General features: G+C 43.9%; 1 protein-coding gene across 1 annotated transcript in view; it reads right to left on the reverse strand.

The window, feature by feature from the left end:
• The window catches only part of DEPTOR (DEP domain containing MTOR interacting protein), a 135242-nt gene that overhangs the window by 82352 nt on the left and 34209 nt on the right, over positions 1-18681 (reverse strand). The window contains exons 2-3 of the mRNA XM_046006184.1: positions 7981-8159; positions 6587-6710 (exon numbers count right to left, since the gene is read on the reverse strand). Coding sequence (XP_045862140.1) covers positions 6587-6710; positions 7981-8159 — 303 coding nt within the window. The remainder of the gene's footprint in view (positions 1-6586; positions 6711-7980; positions 8160-18681) is intronic.

The raw sequence follows: 18681 nt of genomic DNA on the forward strand, positions 1-18681 counted from the left end.
GGTTTAGTTGCCCGGAGATAATTCTCCATGGATCTTACACATCTCTTAATATCTTGCGAGCAGAAGCAGCGACAGCATATGTTCTAAACCATCTTTTCAAGAATGCTTGTATAGTGAGCAGACTTGGAAGGCAGATAGTGACTGTCTCTGAAGCAAAAGGGCAGATTGGCTTACTATCCTGTATAAGAAACATAAGTCTCACTCTGTGCTAAAGAGCAGTTTGCGTAATGACTATTACAAAAAAACTCAGGTTCCTCAAGCTTGGGATCCTCTTCCGTAACCCAACCCTGGCAGGCGTCAAGTGGCCTCCATTGTGCTATTCTATGGGAAGTGAGGCTTGGGGAACTGGTTCCAGAAAATGATGATACTCTGGTTATTACCACTGCTGAGAGCAACAAACTGTCCCTTGTCTCTGACCCAGGGGTCTCCTGTCTTCTGCCAGCACCCTGGAAATGGTGGCAGGCAAACTTGTTAGCTTGCAAGTAGGATAAAATCTCAAGATCCTTAACAGTCCTTGACATCAGTTACACAGCATGGAAATCATCCCTTGTCACTCAGACAAGCCATTGCAAAAGGGAACAACGTTTAATCCACTTACCATGCAATCCTAGGACACTCTTCAAATAAACCAAGAAGACAGGAAAGTTTATTCCAAGATTCTATGAATCACTGTTAAACTGGGCAGTACAAGTAAACTGTGACAGTGATGTACATAGCCTATTGGAAAGTATTTTTATTAGGGTATGCAAAATAATTAAAACACATTTTGAACACAAAATTTGAATCAATCCATAGAATTCCATATCTCCGTTCAAACAGCACTTCTCTCCCAGAAATGAAACAAGATAAGGTCAAAAGCTTGAAGGCTTTATTTTTTTAAAAGATTTTATTTTATTTATTTGACACAGAGAGAGAGATCACAAGTAGGCAGAGAGAAAGGGGAAGCAGGCTCCCTGCTGAGCAGAGAGCCCTATGCGGGGCTCGATTCCAGGACTCTGAGACCATGACCTGAGCCGAAGGCAGAGGATTAACCCACTGAGCCACCCATGTGCCCCACTGAAGATTTTATTTTTATGTATTTATTTATTTTTGCTGCAGCTCCATGCTTTAGAGCATGGTTCATTCGCTCCAACTATCTTCTACCAGTCATTAAACCTCTCTCCAGTTCATGTTCCCCACCTCTGTAGTGGGATGAATTGTGTCTCCCAGGTTTTACTCCCAGAGTTGTACAGGGGAATCACACACATTAATGCATAAGATGCCTTGTAAACCCTGAGGAGGCGAGAGAAGGTAAATCTCTGGTTACTGTTGTTTGCCATTAAAAGCAAGTTCTCTGTAGTTCTTTCATGGACCAGGCTCGGCAGCTCAAGGCAATCACAGCGTGCAGAGTCCTTTGTTCATTCAACAAATATTTATTGTGCCAGGCACTGGGAGGGAACAGGAAAAAGATCCCAGGGGCACATAGTAGAGAAACCTCTGATAAGATAAAACACACAAAAGGGCTTTTCCCCTTTGGATATAGTTTCCCCCTTGTATTTTCCTTCGAGGAGAGAATATAAAGAAAGCGGTGGGAACTCTAACGGCATGAGGCGGTTTAAAGCAGTTCTTCAATCAGGCTTACACTCTTATGCAAACTGATCAGACTATCAGTGGCTGGACAGAGAAAACTCTTGCTGCTGAGCAAAACCAAAGGCTCTTGAGGTGAAAAACTAAACTAATGTCTGTATGAACCAGACCTAGAAGAGAGTTACCTTCCTGTGAAGCCTGGGGTTAAACTAGAACAGAGAAGTCTGCTCCAGGTCTCACAACGAAATCAAGGTTAGTTTCAGATGTCCGTTTCAACTACTAGTTTTCGAAAGGAAAGTCCAAATTTGTACATTCAACTCATTTTCTCTTTTATAGCTACCTCTCTTTATCAGTATATAGAGCGGATCATCCTTGAGTTCAACTCATTTTAAAGCGGATCTCTTTTGCTAATCGAATTTTATAGTTTGGAACATGCACTCCAACTATCTTCTACCACAGGATGGCAGCGGCACAAATTCAACATTGCTCTTCTAAGTTACGGATATTTATCCTATTCATGCAGGTCTCATTTGAAAAGTACAAATTGGGCAGCGCCTGGGTGGCTCAGTGGGTTAAAGCCTCTGACTTCTGCTCAGGTCATGATCTCAGGGTCCTGGGATTGAGCCCCGCATCGGGCTCTCTGCTCCACAGGGAGCCTGCTTCCTCCTCTCTCTCTGCCTGCCTCTCTGCCTACTTGTGATTTCTCTCTGTTAAATAAATAAAATATTTAAAAAAAAATTTTTTTAAAAAGTACAAATTGGGGCACCTGGGCGGCTCAGTCAGTTAAGCGTTTGCCTTCGGCTCTGGTCATGATCCCGGGGTCCTGGGATCAAGTCCCACATCGGGCTCCCTGCTCAGCAGGGAGACTGCTTCTCCCTCTGCCTCTCTCTCTCATGAATAAATAAGTAAAATTTAAAAAGAAAAGTACAAATTGTAGTGTTCAGGAGAATGTGAGTTATGGTCATGCGTTGTGTGTCTGGGGCATGTGGACCCACGCAAAATTAAGTGGGAAACGGGAAGCACCTCCTGGAGAGATGGCGGACCTTCTTCTAGGCACCTTCAGGTGCAGTAAAGGTCTGATGAAAGCTTGTTGATGAACGTGCATTGTGCCTTGAATGTGCTCAGATAAATTACGCAAAATGACAAAGTCTGGGCATCCATCCAGGGGCATACATCCTCTTTCTCACACTGGCTTCCAGCTGGCAGCAGGAGAGGAGCGATGGGATACGCTCCTACTCCGAGGCAGGCCCTGTCCTGTGTGCCTGATACATCATGTAGTTCATTTAAGCCCCACACAGAGTCTGAAAGGTGGATACTGGTCATATATCCATCTACTAGGAGGGCGAATACAGGCACAGTTTGGTGAAGGCACTTGATAATTAGGCACGGAGCCAGGATTCACACCCAGGTAGCCTGGTTCCTGGGCTCTTAACTTCTGTGCCGGGTTAAATAATGACGGGTATCATTTATTTACATTATGATTTACTACTCTAGTATCAGGAGCTAACTTTTCTTGGGGGCTCACCCCATGCCAAGCGCTGTGCTTGGCAATGTACAGGCTGTAAAGTCCTCCCCACAGCCTTTCCAGGTGGGACCCCGTCTTACTTCCATTTATGACTACAGGTCAGTGAGGTTCCGCTGCCGGCTCAAGGTCACGGAGCAAGCCAGTTGCGAGGCTGGGACTGGACTCACACAGACTCATGTGTGAGCCCTCACACAGAGGGCTGTGTGACTCTGAAAACCATATCCACTGTCACTCACTCTGCAGAGGACTCATGTCACCAGCTGTCCCATAACCTTGCTCATGGTGGGACACCCTGAAAGGGCCAGTTTTCACCCCTTAACCAGAATTTGTTTGAGTACGGATCCTAAGAGGTAGCAGAGTCACTGAATTTAATTTGGAAGTACAGCTTTGCCCTACAAACTAGCAGACTGCGAAACACCTCTACAGGTTAGAAAGCCAAGTGCCCCCAAGTCAGCCGGGTTCAGCAAAACCCCAGACAGAAACCACCTGGTTTCACAAAGTTCTATTAATAACACAGAACAAACAAGCAAGAGGAGAGCAAAAAGGAAATATTGACAATACAGCCAGCCCCCCAGAGCTGCGGGGAGGGTGTGGGGAGCAGCAGCCCACACACCTGTTACCCTCTCACGCTGTATCACCAACACACAGAAATGACCTGATTGCCTCAGGTCCTAGATGCTCCTTCTGAGAAACAGGGTAGTAATGTAATGTCCCATGTATTTTATATTATATTTTATACCGTTAATTACTACGTTATTATTTCTCTTATTATTTGCCATTCTATCATTAGTCTATTGAGAGAATTCAGATAAAATAATCTAGTGGAAATGCTTTGAGGAGCTTAATTTATAAATAAAAGATATAGTTTTCATCACATTTTATAAAGTACCATATAGATTTATCTCTATTATTTTTTTGTTAAGGCACCAATAATTATATTCCTTATGTTCTTTAGTCCCTAAATCTATAGGTAGATTCATCATGAAGAAAAATCACTTTATTCACCTCCAATGTCTACTTGGAATATTTTCAAATTTCCATCAATTTTACAGAAAATTCTATATCTGGATATTTACAATCCCCATGTTACACTTTAAGTTAAACTACATTTGAAGAAAACATTAATTTTGTAAGTTTAATCTCCATAAATAATAAATAATGACAAATCTTTCCTAATAATAAACATTCTAAGATTTATCATAGCCTAGTAGCAATAAGTTTGGGCTTTGGGCTTCTGGGTTCAAATCCCAGATGTTTTTATTAGTGAGCTGACCTTGGGTAAGAGATTGAATCTCTCCCTGCCACATTTTCTTCATCCATCAAATGGGTACAGTTGATCTAAATCAGGGTTTGTTATGATGATCAAACAAATGGACTAGTCAGGCAGGATGCCTGACACATAGTTATTAACCAACTGATGTTATTGTTATTATCTTAAAAGGAAAAAAAATAAAAGGAACATATATTTTGCAAGGACTTCTTTCACAAATGTTAGAGATATCCTAAGCGAGTTTTCTGGCAAAAAAAGGAAAAAACCTTCAATACTAAAATAAATAAATTTCTTAAAAAGAGTTGTGAACAAAACTATTTTCTTCTTCATATAATTTTGAAAGTATACAAAGCTTACAAAATAATAGTACATGCTGAGATTCACAGAAAAGATATCCAGGGAAATACAAGAAAAATTATATATAAAAATATATAAAAGTTATATTAAATTTCATATTAATAAATTTTATAGTTTATATTAATATATAAAAATAAATTAATATATTTATATCAATAAATCAATATATTATATTATTCTGTAATTATATTATATATATAATATATAATGCTAAATAAAACTTTTCAAGTAGGTAAACTGAGCCATCATTCCAAAGGCTCCAAAGTTTGTTCCAAGTGTGTTCCAGCAACCAAGTGTAGGGCCAAGACTGTGAGGAGGCAGCTAGTTCATGCAAGGTTAAGTACCGATTAAATTACTTTTCCTAGTACTAATTTCACAAGCAGTTTGGAGGAATAAGTTTACTTGGAAATTGAGATACCGAACACTAATGACAGGAAGGGCAACTGCACACAGAAAAAAGACAGCAATATTGATCCATGGAAATGACATGTATATTTTTGACAACATAGAATCTTACAGTTTGAAAGAACTGTCTTGGTGATCTAAACATCTAACACCTACTAGAATTTTCCAGAAGGAGCTAAGAAAGAAAAAGAAAACACCAACAACGGAAGACTCTTCATCACAGGAAACCAACTGAGGACTGCTGGAGGGGAGACGGGGTGGGGGGATGGGGTAATTGGGGGATGGGCCTCAAGGTGAGCACGCAATGGAATGAGCCCTGGGTGTTATATAAGACTGATGAGCCACTGACCTCTACTTCTGAAACTAGTAAGACATTATATGTTAATCAGTTGAATTTAAAGAAGAATAAATAAACATAAAAAGAAAGGAAACAGCAACAAAACAAGCACTGCACTCAGATATACAAATGAAGGTGCTGATGGACCCCTTCCATTCAAATTCATGTGAGTGTGGGAGAGGAGGGATTTTCTACCCTTCCATTGTAGAAAGCAAGTGATGGGAGAAGGAACACACACGTACAGGGCATTAAGTGGCATTGAATGGCTGGACAATGCCATACTATTATCTGAAATGGCTATCATCTCTGGGGCCTGACAGCATACCGCAGTCACTGAGCTAAATATTCAAGTACCTGACACATGAATTCTTTTAATTCCCACAACAGCACTAAACACCTAGGAGGTGGTCCCATCACCCCTCCTCGGTCATAAAAGAGGACACTGAGGTTGACAGAGGGGAGGTGACAGGGCTAGAATCAAACTTATCTGGCTCTTCGCCGTCACGTGACTTAATCTGGCTCCCCAGACCCACCTCCCCAGGCACCAACCCACCCATCACACAGTAGGCTCTTTTGTGTGATAAAGACCTATTTTCAACCTATTTGAAAGGCACCCAGAGTTAAGGAGGGAGCTCCCGTCCCCGCCCTCCTTTCCCTAGTGGCTGTCCAGGCCAAAAACAAGAGGTGGGATGGGAAAGAGGCCACAGGACCAGGAGATCAGCTCAGAGACAAGACTAAACCTCTGAGTTATACAACAGTCCTCAAAAAGAGAAAATGGGCAACTGCCTTACTTACTGAGGGCAAACATCGAGCTCCAACCTTTTTTTATTTCTGGACTTTTGCTAAGTCGACTCAAAGATAAAAAATAAATATTTAAGTATTTTCTATTTAAATAAAGCATTTTCTATTTAAATGAATTCTTTATTAAGAATCTTACGAAATCGACTTGATTTCTGGCAAAGAGAAAAGAAAATGAGTGATCGAGTTTTCCCGTATTAAAAGGAACAGTTATGTAACTGTCCCACAGGGAAGAGTCAGGCTGAAGGCAGAATGATAAAAAGACGGAAATAGCCCTGTCTCTCTCCACAAGTTAACATCACAGTGGGGGATTTCATGTGCGACATACTTCTCATACAGCCTCTGTCCCCTCATGAAGGCCTTCACTTCGTTGTCCAGCGGGAAGGTGCCGTCATCCTTTCTAAAGCGGTAGAAGAGTTTGACGTCCTTGAATTCCTTGTGCTCGTCACACACTGAAACACAAAGTACACAGAGAGGCCAATAAGAAAAAAAAAATCTTATTTAATTCCTCAAATGATGTGAAAGGTTAATTAAGACTTGCTTTACCATAAGAGACTCTTAATCTCACAAAACAATCTGAGGGTTGCGGGGGGGGGGGGGGGTGTTGGGTTATGGATATTGGGGAGGGTGTGTGCTATGGTGAGTGCTGTGAAGTGTGTAAACCTGGCAATTCACAGACCTGTACCCCTGGGGCTAATAATACATGATATGTTAATAAAAAATTAAAAAATTAAAAAATTAAAAAAAAAATGAAAAAAAAAAAAAGACTTGTTTTACTACCTAAGTTCTGAAGCACACCATTCTACGATTTTGTGCATGTGTTTAGCACAGTAATATTAGCTATCATCATCATCCTCATCATCACCATCATTATCTAGTAGAATGGTCACACCGTTCTATGTATCATTCATGCCACAAATTCTTCTTGAAATACTGGGGCAGGCATCAGCCTCAAAGAATGTGACGTCGAGTGAGATAACGAGAAACGTCAACCTGGAATTAACATACGGTGCGAGGGGGCAACAAAAGAAGGGGATATTGCACTGGGAGCCCAAAGAAGGAATAACCAGTAACCCAGTAACCTAGTTGCAGGGAATGGACACTACTCTGAAGAGCTTGCATGCAGGCAGAGACCTGAAGGATGGCGAGAAATTGGGCTAAAGCGAAGATAGAGGGCATTCCAGCCAAACAACAGCACGTGGGAGGTCTTGGTCAGGGTTAGAAAATTCCAGGAGATGTGTTCTTGGAACCACTGAGAGTAACAGAAAAACTCAGAAACCTCTTAAATGGCCATCAGCAGGAGAATGGGTAAGCGTACCCATTATATATGGCATAGCTAATGATAATGGCAAAAGTAATTATATATGGTGTACACAGCAGTGGCAATGAGCAAATGAGAGTTACGCCATTAACATGCGTGAATCTTACGGTCCTGATCTAGTTGTGAAAGAACAAACATGCACTTATGTAATGATTTAAAGCACCGAAAGCAACACGATACCTTGCTAAGAGATGCCTATACAGAAAGGGAAATGTATTTAAGAGCAAATGGAAATAAACCCCACTGCCTCTTGGAGGAAGGAGGGGAATGTCAACTGGAGACAGATGCACAGGAGAGCCAGCGTTTTATTTGTTCAATGGGAGGGTACATATCGGGAATGGAAGACGTGGTCTTTGGTTTCCTCCCAAGTTACCGTGACTGTCGGTGGGCACCGCACTCACCGTGATGAATGATGCCCCGGTCGGCTAACTTCTGCATGAGCTTGATCGCGGTCTCTCTGTCGGAAGCCTCTTTGTGCTCAATCAGCCAGTCGATCAGTTCTTTTGCGACAAAGCAGTTTGGGTAGGTTTTGAGATGATGTCGCCTATCTTTAATCACCTTTTCTTCATGCAGCCTGAGCCTGGAAAGAAAATTTGGCAATTACTTCCAGGAATTTTAATGGCAACACAAATCATTCAGCCAATCCCAGAGCTCAGGAACAAAGTGGAGGCTCTAAGTGTATCAGAGGGCCATCCACATACCTGCAGGTCGGGAGGGGGTTGCCACACTGTCCCAGCCCAGAGGTCCCAGGAAATGATTCTACCCCCAGATCTAGAGATAATACAGGTCAATGATGGAGGGTGCGAAACAACCCTGAACAAGCTAGAGCTAGACAACCTGCCACTTGGCAGGCTCCCTTCTTCCCTCCACCAGTGGGCTTATGGCTTCAACCAAACAACAAACAAAAGTTCTAAACACTTGCTGAAACCAGGCACTTCCACTTCGTCACAGAGGTCCACCCCATGGGCATTCGTGCATCTATGCAACAGAAACGAATGAATGTCCACCACCTGCCCATTACGTATTTCCAGGATTAGAGACCTACGTTCAAAAGTAGCACAAAAATCCCGGCCTCTGCCTGTCCCGCTTTCTACAGGGGCAACAGCTAATCCTTTGGTGAGGCTTACGAGGGTCCAGGTGCTGATCGAAGCACATTCCATAGATGTTCACAACAACCTCACCGAGAGTTGCTATTACCCTCTGCGCTTTTTTTTTTTTTAACAGCAGAGAGAACCTCAAAGAGATTAAGTGACTTGCCACACAGCTAATAAGCAAAGAAAATTAAATTTGCACCTGATGGTCTCACTTCAGAGTCTGACTTCCCAATGGCCACTTTGTGCTGCCTCTAACCAGGGAGGGATAAACAGAATATCCGGGAGAGATGGCTGAAGGCCGTGGGACAAACATGATTTGTTTACAGGCTGATGGATTAGCGTGGGGGAAAGCGGTTGACCCAGAGCCTTCCCTTACACCCTTCAGAACTCCATGACTTTTTTTCCAAAAGAGTCTTCAACCAGCCTTTACATTTTTATTTTCATTTGGTTCCTCTTCTTTTATCAGCCTGCATTTACTTTTTTTTTTTTTTTAAGATTTTTTTTTTTTTTTTATTTATTTGACAGAGAGAAATCACAAGAGAGGCAGGCAGAGAGAGAGGAAGGGAAGCAGGCTCTCTGCTGAGCAGAGAGCCCGATGCGGGACTCAATCCCAGGACCCCAAGATCATGACCTGAGCGGAAGGCAGCGGCTCAACCCACTGAGCCACCCAGGCGCCCAGCCTGCATTTACTTTTTGATTCTCAAGGGTTTGAATTGGGTGAAACACAAGGTCGGCTTTCTTCCTGCTCTGCCCACATGGTCCTGTTCTAACCTCAGATTCTCAGCACCGTTGTGGAAGGGGAGTGCCACCTGAGTAAATCCCACAGAATCTGTGTGAGCGAGGCCAGAGGCTTACTTCTTCCTCTGTAGAATGGACGCAGTTCTGCTCACCCCATCCTTGGCCATGTTGAGACTGGGCAACAGAATGTCAATTCAGCATCGGCACCCAGCACAGGTCTCAACCTCCTTTCGTCTACTCCTTAAGGAAGGAACTAGACTGTCCTCTTGCCTGCTTTTTGAACACAGTTGACTGGATGAAATTTAATGGGTTTTGCTATCCCAGGGACTGTGAGTATAAATTGGGAGCACACAGGGCTGGGGCTCAGAAGCTCAGCTCTCTTCCTGGATAGACCACTCTGATGGGCTGAAGTGTGTTCCCCTCAAATTCATTATTCTGAAGGCCTAACCCCTGGTACTTCAGAATGTGACTGTATTTGTAGATAGGGTTTCTTAAAAGGTAATTAAATTAAAATGAGGTCTTGAGGGTGGCCCTAATCCAAGAGGACTAGGGTCTTTATGACGAGCAGAGATTAGGACACACTTCTGTACAGGGAGAAGAGCGTGAAAACACATGGGGAAGGCAGTCACCTATGAGCTAGGCCTCCGACAAACCAGCCCTGCCCCTCCCTGATCTCAGATTTCTAGCCCCCAGAACTGTGAGAAGGTAAATTTCTGTTGTTCAAGCCACTCCCTCTGTGATACTCTGTAATGGTGGCCTGAGCTGACGAGGACCACCAGGAAGGGCTAAAGTCTGGGGACGCACAAGTGGTCTGCAGGTGAAATGCTCAGCTGGGACATCGGCAGGGACAAGGGAGGATGGAAATGAGAATCCTGGGGTGCCTGGGGGGCTCAGTGGGTTAAAGCCTCTGCCTTCAGCTCAGGCCATGATCCCAGCATCCTGGGATCCAGCCCCGCATCCGGCTCTCTGCTCAGCGGGGAGCCTGCTTCCTCCTCTCTCTCTCTGCCTGCCTCTCTGCCTACTCTCTCTCTGTCAAATAAATACAATTAAAAAAAAAAAAAAGAAAAGAAATGAGAATCCTAACGCCTGTAAACGGCATAGAAAGAAAAAATCCATGCTCGCTGCATTCCTACTCGATGCCTAGTATTTGACTAAGCACTTACACCTATGCTCGCTTCACATCTACGGCCTGAATGTTGCATCCTCCCAAGTTCATATATCGAAATACTAAACCCGAAAATGTCTGTTATGAGAGCAATCAGGAGCACAAGACTAGGAATAGGAACTTTTCATTCTCGTTCTGACACTGCCAGTAATTCCAAACAATCCAACTTCTGAGCACCAGAATCCTCCCTGATAAAATGGGGATAATTATACCCATGGTGATTACTTCATCACACAGTCACAAAGTTCATTAATAAGGACAACGCAAGTATTCAAGCCCTTGCTATGCACTAGGCACTGTTTTCACTACTTTATGGACAGCAATCCTCACGGCAGCTCCCGGACGCAGGTAATGTTAAAGCCACAAAACCAATGTGGAGTTGTAATTATTAATACAAAATAAACAAAGCCTGATAAAAAAAACATGTTCACATAGGCGTGCTGAAGTCTCACTTCCCTCTAATTAATTCAGTGAGAATGACATTGAGTAATTTGTTTAACATGCTCAAAGTGGCAGAATGTGAAACATTAATTCTCAGACGTGATGTCTGTCAGGAATCCAAGAATAATGAGGACCAATTTATTTAGAAATCGAAACATGGAACAAGCTACCATATAATTTGGTGGAGGAGGAATATGTTATGAGCCAAAAGAGGAGTTTTAGCTCCTATAAACTTTCCATCTTAAAAAAAATTAATAGGTAATGTTTATCTTCAAATACTACAGAATAGAACCTTTCAGTTCCTATCCTTTCGTGAACCCGAGCATGGGGCGAATTCGTGAGCATTCTTGATTCCCACCGATTCCCACCCTGCACTGAGGGCAGAAGCTCTAGACTCTCTCCCTGCAGCCCCACCATGGCCTGGCATAGTTCCATGTTTAGAAAACGGAGCAGTCATCTGGTAGAGGGGAAAGAACTCTGGATCCAGGAGATACTGATGGTTTTCAACTCATTACTGTGGTTAAAAACTTTTAATAATGGTGCTAGCATCTTTTTTTTTTAATTTCATAGTCAGAAATACAGAATTCTAAAAATGACCATTAAGATTATGCATTCTTGGGGGTGCCTGGGTGGCTCAGTTGGTTGGGTGTCTGCCTTCGGCTCAGGTCATGATCTCAGAGTCCTGGGATCGAGTCCCGCATCGGGCTGTCTGCTCAGCAGGGAGTCTGCTTCGCTCTCTCTCTCTCCTTCTGCCCCTCCCCACCACTTGATCTCGCTTTCTCAAGTAAATAAATAAAAGAAATATTTAAAAACTTTTTTAAAATTGTACTTTCCTGAAAAACTATCCCAATAAAAAGATAAGAATTTTCACACCGCAAATACATAACCAAGTGTTTCTGCCTAGCACTTTGGACACTTACTATTTGCTGAAAAAAAAATGAATGTCCAAGCAACTAAGAAATTTTCGAAATTTTCAAAATTTTCAAAAAGGTAAGGAGGCTTCTAACTATTAGGAGTCCCCACCCCACAGCTTGGTAACCATAAGTCTTTTTACAAAACTATTTATGCTTTCCATTCCAGGTAATCAATCTCCAAAATTCTAATCCATGTTGCGTGTGTATGTGTGTTTTTCAAAAAATTATTTCCTTTTACTTGCACTTAACTTACCCCCTATAGGTTTTCATATGTTAATGTGCATGGAGAGCTCCAAAAAGGGAATAGAGTAAGGAATATTTCAAAGTCTTATGGAAAAATAGACATTTTGAGGAGCCAAGCCTCTTCTAGAATAGAAAGACCACAAAATGCTGAGCAAGGGGCTAAAAACCATACATTTTAAAGAAGACATGTTGCCTGGACACGTCAGTCACATTGTCCACCATGTCTAACACCCCCTCTGACTTAAAACCACCTTCCACACCTTATCTACCCCCAGCAGGGTTGACAACTCTGAGCCTGTTTTCTTTCCATGTGGGGAGATACCTGACTGAAAGAGCCCATGACCTCTGGTGGCCCCTGCACATACGTGCCCATGGGCTGTTCAGTGAGCCCAGAGACATGAGATCTTACCCAACCCAAGTGACATAATCAGTGAGAGCCAAGCAGAATGGCTCCCTCCAAGATTTAAACTAGAGCTGGAGTTTTCAAACTCACTGTCCATGGAACACTTTGCTCAAATGTAAATCACCGGATGTCAATGCATAAAACAGCCATGTGGGCTGTTCTAGCCAAAAGGCTGCCAAGTCCCAAGTACTTCCTGGTTTTCCCACTCGGTTGTCCCACATACACCCTCCATATTTCCGAGACCATCTCCATGGAATTCCCAGAGCAAAGGTGAACACTCCCCACCAAGATGCTGAGGAAAATTGCCAACCAGGAAGGTGAGGGGAGTGGGGAGGGCGGCACAGCATAGCTAGTGGAGAGAAAGAGGAGAAAGAGGGTGCAAAATGACAGACAGCATGAGATGCCTGTCCCTGGAATAGCTTGGTTCCTTAGGTTTTCTAGTTCTTCTTCCGCACTCTGTGTGCCCTACTAATAACCAGAACCAATCCCTTCAGGTGGCTGAGGAAGCCTCAATTGTCCGAATCCTAAAGAACCACACCTACTCAGGCTCTAAGGAGGCTTTCCAAACTTCCTCACCTTCCTCACCTCCCAAACACAAACACACCCGCCTTGAAGTCTAGGCACACTGGACCCTTCCCCATACCCCACGCAGGCCATCACCTCCCATGCCTCTGCTCAAGATGGAGACCCTCCTTCCGCCTTCAATAATTCAGAAAATTGTCTTTGCTCTTCAGCTGACGAGGCACCTCCTTTGTGAACATCCGCCCCCCCCGGGCCTTCGAAAGCTACAGCACCTTCTTTCCTCTCTTCTCCCACGCTATTTTGGTGCCAGGAGTAGAACATTCATCCTGCTGTATAACAGTTAGACGAGGAGCAGGATACTAAGGGAAAGTTGTTGATTTATTTGTGTCATTCTAGTGCCTAGCGCAGAGGAGGGGATCAGTTCTCACTGATGTGAAAAATCAATTCGATCATGCAATGCACTCGGTGCTAACAAGGCACAGGGCCGAATGGTCTTCTGACTAACAGTCCAGATCGATCCACACTGAACCACTGGGGAAAATAACCATTTCTATTTTAGCTACGTTTTTCAATACCCCCGACGAAGAAATTTAAATACGAAAACCACCTTCCCGTCCTTCATCTCAGACAGCTGGTGCACAGGTTTTAGATTCAAGGTGATTTTGTAATATTCTATTCCTGTCCAGCTAACCAGCTGCTGGGCTTGCATCAGACAATTTCCTCTTCTAGCCCTAGGAGAACAAACACTCCTGAGCGCAGGGTGTTAATAATCCCTGTAAAATTACCCTCCATCTGATAAGAAATGCAGAGATTGTTTTGCGAAAAATAGCTTGCAGAGAATTGCACAGGTTGTCGGGCCCAGGGAACAAAGAGGGGACAGAAAGCACATATTCTCATTTAAAAACAGCGTCATAAATCTCAGCCAAAGTAAACAGTTTAATTAAAAAACACAGCAAGCCAAACAGTAGGGCTGACAGTGCGAGCCTTGTGATTAAGGCAATAACGCTGACATAGATGTTCTGTCAAGCAAAGCTCCTGTCTTTCCCAGATGTTCAGCCAGCATCCGTCCCTGGGGACCAGGGAAGTCGGAGACAATCGCTCTGGATCACCTACCCCTGAGGGGACTGGAGTCTAAAAGGGTGAGAAAAAAAAAGACAGAAACAAATGAAACCTAACTTCCTGCATTTTCTTTTAAAGTTTGAATTGACTTTACAATTAAAATTTCAAATTTTCCAAATAAAACAGGCTCATGGTAGATAGAAAGAAACTCAAATAGGTCTAACACGAAGCTGGGTAACGATCGTGAATTGGTAATTGTCAAAGCCAGGGGACAGGTGCATGGGGGTCCACTCCTTTATTGACTTTGGGGTATGTTCAAAATTTTCCTTGACCCCCCACTTTTCAAAAGAAGCCGATGTTAATAGTTGCTTATGTTGGGGCACTTGGGTGGCTCAGTAGGTTAAAGCCTCTGCCTTTGGCTCGGGTCATGATCCCAGAGTCCTGGGCTCTGCTCAGCGGGGAGCCTGCTTCCCCCCTCTCACTCTCTCTGCCTGCCTCTCTGCCGACTTGTGATCTGTCTGTCTAATAAATAAGTAAAATCTTTAAAAAAATAGTTGCTTATGTATTCTTGCAAAGATCTCCTATGTACACAGGTACAGCTAGTTTATGTATATCTTTATGTGAGATAGGATCATTATACACATTTCGGGTAATTTTGCTTCAAGCAGATGCTTGAATTCTCCCAACCAGATCAGAACAACAGAAAAAATACACACAGCAAAAGGAAGGAAAGAACATAAAACAGGTTATCGTAAACACAGTATATGTGATTCAGGAGAGCCAGCAGGAACTGGTCTGAGATCACACACACACAATGCGTGTACACTATGCAGAAAGCTGCAGTGACCACCTTCAATGACAGCAGCGTCAAATGATCCACCAGCACCCCTTTGCAGGAGGGTTATAAGCAACGGCTCTGTGAATCAGGAACAAAGGCAGAGCCACCGGCTCTACCCAGAGCCCTCCTAGGCCCCATGTCAGGTCAGCGCAAGCACAAGTCCTTTACGCTGTGTCTTGTCACCACACTAACTGAGACGGTAAGCACACCCATGAGGGAAGCATGTTTGATTCTAAGACCTACATACCAAGCACTATATTTGAGATCTTGATGATGGCGTATTAGCAGAAATAATAACAGTTATTTCACATTTGAACAGAGCTGAGGCTAATGACATCCCTGTGATCAGGAAGGCACTGTCATAGTCATTTGACAGATAAGGAAGCAAGTTCAGAAAAATTAAAGGGACCTGCTCAAGTCACATTTTTGATCAGGAGTAGTCAGGACTTGAACTCAGATCTTCCGATTTCTGTGTTTAGAAAGCGTTCAGTGACATCAAACTTTAAATGCGAGAAGCATCTGTCTTCTGCTTATTTTATGCTCATGTAGACTACAGAAAAGAAAACATTCTGCTAAAGAGCCATGGAAAGGTGAAAATTTATGCAATTTCTACATCCTATAGATACCGCCACCAACATAAATACAAAAGAAGTCATTGCACTGTCTTCCATGTCTGCTTTGAGCCAATGTTGTATAATCAAGATGCCACTCCTGGGGGGTGGCATGGAAATGAGCTGGTGAGTTGAGTTACACCATCCCAGAGAGCAAGCCTCAGCTCATGCGAGACATACAACAAGCCCTTCTAATGACATGTGCAAATAGCTCATGAGGCCCTTTTAAATCTTTCTTCTTGTCCGCGAGATAAGAGGTAAATACAGGGTCAAGACAGGAAGGTCTCCAAGTCAGCCTTCCTTGCCTCGTTAGACCTGAGATTTTCACTGAGTTCTTCCTCCTGGGGGCTTTTTCCTACGAGGTCTCCTGTTCTGAAGGAACAAAGAGCACTGGCATCAACATCCCCAGCTCTGATCTCTTTCTCTGATAAGGCAGAAGTTCTTCCTGCCCGCGAAGGGCCTTTCCAAGAAGCTCCAAGATTTTTTTTTTTTCTAAATAGGTCATTATTTGTTTACACCACACCCAGGTGTATCAGGCCTCTGCCATTTCACAGGTGAAGAAACCAGCCCAGAATTGTTTCTGGAACTCAGGGAGGACACAGAGTGACCCGGAGGACCAGTACTGGTTACTGAGTCAGCTCAAGAAGTAGCAGCAAGTGGGGGATAAGAAAGTATAGCTCTTGGGCAGGAACAGGGACTCTGGTGCATCAGTCAGCAGATTAACTTCCTGCTCTCCTCATTCACGATTTATCCTTCATTTATAGCAGAGCTATGAAGCCAGACTGACTGGGGTTCAAATACAAGCTCCATCCGTTATTCGCTGTGTAACTTGGGACAAAACATTTGATTTCTCAGGACCTCAACTCTCTCATCTATAAAATGGGTATAACAATGTATGCCTCATATTGTGAGGATTAAATGAGAAAATTCTATGTAAAGTGCTTCGCATATAATAAGCTCTCAGTAAATGTCAACCCTTAGTGTTATTATTATGTAATATATTTCATTGTCAGATTTCACCAAAAGCAGCCTCAAGAAGCCACTAAATATGTACTTTTTAGAACAAAGGCTCAAGTTGCTGGCCATTGTTTTCCAGTGTGGGTGCAGGATTTTGCATTACATTTGCTTAATATCTCTGGGAGTGAATCAGAGAACAAGGGGGTGAATTAGCAACTCTATCTAAGTCTACCTAAGTCTAGCTTAGCTGTTCTTTGTTCAAGGATGAGAAAGAGCCCCTGTGTGGGGTGGCAGGTAACTCAGAGAAAACCAAAGGTGAGTTAGCACTCAGTCACTTCCTAAAAACACACGGAGGCCTCACTTCCTGGGAGGTCTACAAGAACTAATCTTACCCCTTCTGCCGCCTGAACTAAACTGATAACTAAAATCACTGACTTGTTTTAACAGGAAACTGCCTTCAGCCTATCTGGGCCAAGCCCTCCCTGACATCACTATTGGACAGATAGGAAAGCCAACACTTAGAAGTGAGTGACTCGCCCACGTTTGACCCACTGGCCTCCTGACTCGAACCAGACTCTCTGCCTGAACTCCACCACGGGACAGCCTGGAAACGGTGACTGGTGGCACTCTAGCCCTTTACTGAGGACTGGCCCACTGATGGGCAAGCTGGCCTAGACTCTGTGACAGCCTCTCAAGTCACCTGTTGTCATGCCCAGTCTGTACCCTGCCCCCCTTGAGAGAGACACTGCATTTCAACAGCACCTTTAGTGTTGGAAACTGAAAACTTCTTAGAGCAGAAGCTGTCTCAGGGCCCATTTTAGACAAAGAAGAAAAATGGAGAGAAAGATGAAGTACAGAGATCATGAAATAATAACTAAGTATTGTTCACTGGATCCCTAAGTGGAATCTGAAAAATACCAGCCAGGTGCTCTGTGGTCCGGTGGCAGGTGCGGGGTGGGGGTGGGGGGGGGGGGCGGCACACAGAGATTCAGGTTAGACAAGGAGAAGGCAGTGATGCTCAAAAAAGGCCTTCACTAAGATCACGGAGAGGGCTTGTTAAGCACAGAGCGCTGGACCCTCCCTGCTAGTTTCCAGTTCAGTAGATCTGGAGGTGGGCCCAAGAATCTGCATTTCTTTTGTTTTTAAAGGTTTATTTCTTCATTAAAGAGAGTGAGAGTGAGAGCAAGAGCAAGGGGGAGGGTCAGAGGAAGAGGGAGAAGCAGGAAACCCAATGAGGGGCTGGATCCCAGGATCCTGAGATCATGACCCTAGCTGAAGGCAGAGGCTTACCGGACTGAGCCACCAGGGGCCCCCGAGAATCTGCATTTCTAACAAAGGTCCAGGTGAGGCTAATGCTGTTCTTCAGGGAGCACACGTTGCAAACCCCCTGGGGTGGAGTGGAACAGCACCAATATTGTGTTGCAGAATAAAAAGATAAGAGTAAGGGGAGGAGGCAGGGGGAGAGTGACCAGAAGCTGAGCTGAGCACTGAGACAGCTGAACTTCTGGGGCTTGGGGGGCAACAAAGGGGCATCCAGGTGAGACATACTCTCAGGGAGTCTGTTTCCAGGCATTGGAACACCCTCCCCAGGAAATCAGGAACCTCGGGGTCTATACCTCACATCTTGCCAAAAAAAAAAAAAAGTAAAAGGCTGACATGTGAGCGACCCCAGGGTTCAACCTATCAGGTTCAACCTGATTCTCAGGGCTCCTTCTTCCTTTGAATGTATCTCCCCACCTGCTCACGGATGCTCGTTCCCCCATAAGGAGGAGCACAGCGGTCCATCCAATAAGAAGGTATAAAAGCCTTTTTTTTTTTTTTTTTAAGAGAGGTCTTTGGCTGATGAACAGGTAACAAGCTGAACTCATATTAAATGGCATCGGTTAATGTCCTCCATGCTATTCCTTATGCTCCACAAGTAGGTGAAACTATATGATAATTGACTTTCTCTGCTTGATTTATTTCACGCAGCATAATCCGGGAAAAGTGAAGGGGGGGAATCAGAGGGGGAGAGGAACCGTGTGAGACTGTGGACTTTGAGAAACAAACACGGATTTTAGAGGAGAGGGGCTGGGGGATGGGTTGGCCCAGTGATGGGTATTAAGGAGGGCACGGAT

This window comes from Meles meles, chromosome 1 (assembly GCF_922984935.1).
Source record: "Meles meles chromosome 1, mMelMel3.1 paternal haplotype, whole genome shotgun sequence".
Lineage (NCBI taxonomy): Eukaryota > Metazoa > Chordata > Mammalia > Carnivora > Mustelidae > Meles > Meles meles.